General features: G+C 40.4%; 1 protein-coding gene across 1 annotated transcript in view; it reads right to left on the reverse strand.

Moving 5' to 3' along the window:
- The window catches only part of LOC122352587 (ciliary neurotrophic factor receptor subunit alpha-like), a 49,914-nt gene that overhangs the window by 3,936 nt on the left and 41,610 nt on the right, over positions 1 to 4,368 (reverse strand). The window contains exon 5 of the mRNA XM_043250042.1: positions 3,284 to 3,447. Within this exon, the coding sequence (XP_043105977.1) occupies positions 3,284 to 3,447 (164 nt within the window). The remainder of the gene's footprint in view (positions 1 to 3,283; positions 3,448 to 4,368) is intronic.

The following is a 4,368-nucleotide window of genomic DNA, read 5'->3' on the forward strand; positions in this document are numbered from 1 at the left end:
TGATTATTCTCCCGAAACCATCTAATAAATCATTTATCCATGTTTCATTCAAAAAGTGTGAATTTGCAGAGAATGCAGTTATGAGTAATAAAAATTTCCATCTTGCCGGCATCATTGGTATGAACATCAAATATTGGATGTATTCATGCAATCAATGCAAAAAAATTAAAATAAATTAAAAATTAAAATAAAAACTGCCACCATAGATTAGGCTGACACATCATTACGGCAATACTTTTACCCAAAGAGAAATAATCATGAATAATTTGTCATTTTTCCCATTAAAAATGATCACAGACAACACTAAAACAATTCAGACAGAACACTGCTATTTAATAATAATTGTTGAAGAATTTGACACTCAAAGTACTGATATTTTCAGCATATATTCCCACTTCAAATAAACGTTTCATAATCTCTTCTTCACACCTTCGAGCGAATGAAAAGTTTCAAAGTTCATCACTCGGCGGGTGTGAATGTATGCAAATCTATCTTATAATTACTCCACACTTCCGCTGCTCTTAGACTCGTCTGCTAAATGTCAGTGCTTTTTAAAGCTCCGCTGCGCCATATGTCTCTTCGGCTCAGCTCCATCAATTACAACCGAGCAGAAACATTGATCCATTGAATTTCTCAGTCCACTCATTTATCCGAGCCGCTCAACAAAATGACATTTCTACTTCATAATCATGTATGTGCCGATGCGAGGCCACACATTTAGCTTATTTCTAATGTTAGGTTTCGATAGTAAATCAAGATTGAACTATTCCTTATAGTACAGATGTAATGTTTGTTTTTCCGATCTTGAAATGTACCTTTGATGTATCAAATGGAAAGTTCATCTAAATATTGTTGTTCCGACCCTGCATGCATTGCGTTTAGATAATCTGATCTACTAACTATAAGTAGCTACGCGTCAACTAACGTCTATCGATGACCTAATGACTACTCGTTGACAAGTAGCTGCAAATTTACTTATAATTGGTAGAATTCGTAAAAGCGGTCTGTCAAAATGAAAAAGTCATGCAGGATTGGAACATCTTGAAGGGTAATAAATAACGTCCTCGTAAATTAATGAAAATTTCCAGTAAGCGTTTGCAAAAGATCGATTGTTCGTATCAAAACAGTCACGAATTAAACTAAAATGAGACTCAATTTAGTGGATTCGCTGTGTTCTTTTAATCTATGATTTCTGAACGGATGCCTGACTGTAAAAAAACTATCAGAATTACCAGAATAAACGTACTTTTCCATGCAAACACATACGTTTGCTTACATGTCAATACGGTACTTTGACCGCCTATCGATCTTCCTACTCGTTCCTCCGTGACGAAAGGCCTCTAACAGTTCCGTCAAAATGTATTTTTGTGTTCGAATTGTAAATCAGAACAGTAAACGCATTTCCGTTCAGACGTTCCTGGCAACAGAAATCTGAGGTGCTTGCACGCCCGCACCTCAGTTCAACCGGAATCGATGTTATTAATATTAAAAAAGCAAATATTAAACATGTCCACTTCTTAAACCCAGGGACACCGTCGGCTGGCCGCGAGCGCTTGATTGTTTCCACGCCACATTTCGCCCGTCTGATCCCTGGCGGCTTTGAGGCATCCATCGCTCAGCGAGGACCGTTCCAGCTGCCATCCCCTCATTCCTCAGCAGAATGAATGGCTTCCCTACACCACGCTCCCCGTGCCGAGCTGGCTCTTTCATCTCTCTGAAGCCCTCTCGCCGTGATACACTACGTGAGTGCACATGTGAGGCGCAGCTGAAACGCGGCCCTGCCGAAGACTGATGAGCTTTCCACCTTGTCGTGATGGAGCTCAATATGGTCTTTGCTCCAAGCTGATATGAGCTCGTGTTCGGGCTGATATGGTTTGTTTCGGAGGAGTAGTGGTCTTAGAGAACTCAAATAGGATTCGTGTGACACTGAGTAATAGTTGTTTTTGGAAATTTAGTTGGATTCTTTGTAAGGAGGGATGAGATGCGCTCTGTAGTGAAGTGTGGCATCGCGGCTTCGGCTATATTACATCGGAGCTTGCTCGTAGATTGACAACTTTAAGTTTAGCTGCTTCACTAGATTACTGAATCAGAGTCACATTTGTTAAGGCATGCGAACGCAATGATCAATCATTGTGTTTAAGAATTATAAAATATTTAAGGTAAATTGACTTTTTTTAAAAATTTTTAGTATGAACAGGTAACGAAGTTGGACAGCACCAGTTACTAGTTTGATTTAATCGCAATTTTAATGTTGCATTTTTATGTTTCCATTTTTTTGTGTGTTGCCAAATATATTGGCTTTTCGACACATATCAGTAGCAATGCAAAGATTGAAATTATACTTATACGCAAAACTAGAATATCGCATAAAACAAGTCAAAACAAGTCAAAGAGCACAGCATTTTCACTTCCTGGTAAACTGTGGCACTAAATATCACTTAAAATATATTTGGTAGTATGCAATCTGTATGTAAGGCATTACATCGTCTTGGAAGTTTCGGTATCATGGCAAATCAACAGTAACTGCATTCGTCCAGATCAGGTAGTCTAATTTTAAAATTCCCAAACAGATCTGAATTATTTCGGAAACACTTAATATTCTTAGTGCCAGGCAGTAACTAGATTATAGAGTGAGATGTGTTGATCTACTTAAAGAGCTTAATGGAAATAAGCATGACACAACATCTACTTTCAGCCTTGATATGTAAGAGGAATAAATTCAATAATCCCAAGAGGCTTCTTAAGAAATCTTCTCTGACTGACTGTCTGGCGCTCTCATTCAGTAGTATGGCAACCTATATGAGCTGAGACTATGGGATATAAATCACCTATTTTCAACCGTCCAAAACTCTGACTGGCATCTCGGTGAGCAAATCAGTTTCCAAAAGAACATGTCTGGTCTCATTCTGTAGAGCTGAGGGACACAATTGGAGTCATGTGGAGAGCTGACAATGGAACCAAATCACAGCAACCCACTTTGACCCCTGTATTCTTGTACAAAATGAGACGTGGTTGAAACACTATTCTAAACACCGCAGAAAAGACTAATGTAGACGGTTACCAGAATGCACCATGTTTTGTGCAATAGACGCTTGGATTTATCCTAACAGGGATGCTGAGCCACAAACAACCGGTTTTAGAAAAACAAAAATCGAATAGTAGCTTGTTGGTTGACCATTAAGTCTATGCTAAACTTGGTTGGGTTTAAGAAAACGTTCTCATTAATAGTAATAGGCCACATAGCATATGCACTTTATGTAAATGTTAAAGATGCACAACTTACGTGCTGCCACTGGTCTCGGATGAGCGGCCGGTAGCGCAGGAAGTACTTCAGCGGGAAGGTCTCCACATCGGGCCACGTGCTGGGACTGTTCCAGGTCACCTCTAGTCTTCGTGCATTGTTGGCTACGGGTTTGGCCACCACCTTCTCAGGGGGGTCGGGTTTCACTGTTGGACCGAACAGACCTCGATGTAAGCTCACGTCCACTCTCAGGTATCATATTCAAAGGAATAAATCCCCCCCCCGAATGAATTCTGTCATCAGAAATTCATTTTAAAAAAGTCAATAGTCCATATCTGCACCATGCAGCTAAATACGCCTCGAGAAATAGAGACTAGAGCAATAGAGAATAGAGCAGCTTGAACATTTTGCTAAATTTCTCATTTCGTTTTTCTCAGAAAAAAAAGTAAGCCATGCAGGTTTAGCGACGTATGATATTTTGGGGGTAAACTATTCCTCTAACATAGCTAGGAAGTGTGAAAATACCTGTAGAGTTGAGAAGCTAATGGTGTATGAGTTGTGACGAGGCACGGTACCAAAAAAGAACACGGTTTTAGCGGCTACGCGGAAAGAATCGCTCATGACAAATGCCACTAGCTATAGACCGTAATGGAAAAAGAGACGAATGATGAATAGCGCTGAGATCTCCTCTTTATGATCCGCGGCTCGTCCCTCTGAGCAGAAAATCAGTTTGACATAACACACACGTCTCCTAAAGAAGCCACACTGTGACATTTCTCGAGATGTCTTTAGAGCAGCGGCGTCTCCTGAATATTAGGAAAGCCTTTTGGAGCTAAGGTTTATGGGAAATAAGCAGAGAGCAACAGAGTGGCCTTTCACTTCTTCTGGAGCTGTTTGCTCTGCGGTTTTAGCTTCACTCGCACACAAACACATACACACGAGGACAAAGAGATGTTTCTGAGCCCCGGTCCCTTTACTATTCATAGCAGACACATAGTGGCTTCGGGATTTATAGCTCAGGCCTTGACCTGGCTTGAGCGAAACACTCTTTACGACTTTCAAACACTGTTGATGTTGTTTAGATGTCAGCTATTCGGATGCTAATTTTTACGTCTGGGCTTGCTGAG

This window comes from Puntigrus tetrazona, chromosome 10 (genome assembly GCF_018831695.1).
Source record: "Puntigrus tetrazona isolate hp1 chromosome 10, ASM1883169v1, whole genome shotgun sequence".
Classification (NCBI taxonomy): Eukaryota; Metazoa; Chordata; class Actinopteri; order Cypriniformes; family Cyprinidae; genus Puntigrus; species Puntigrus tetrazona.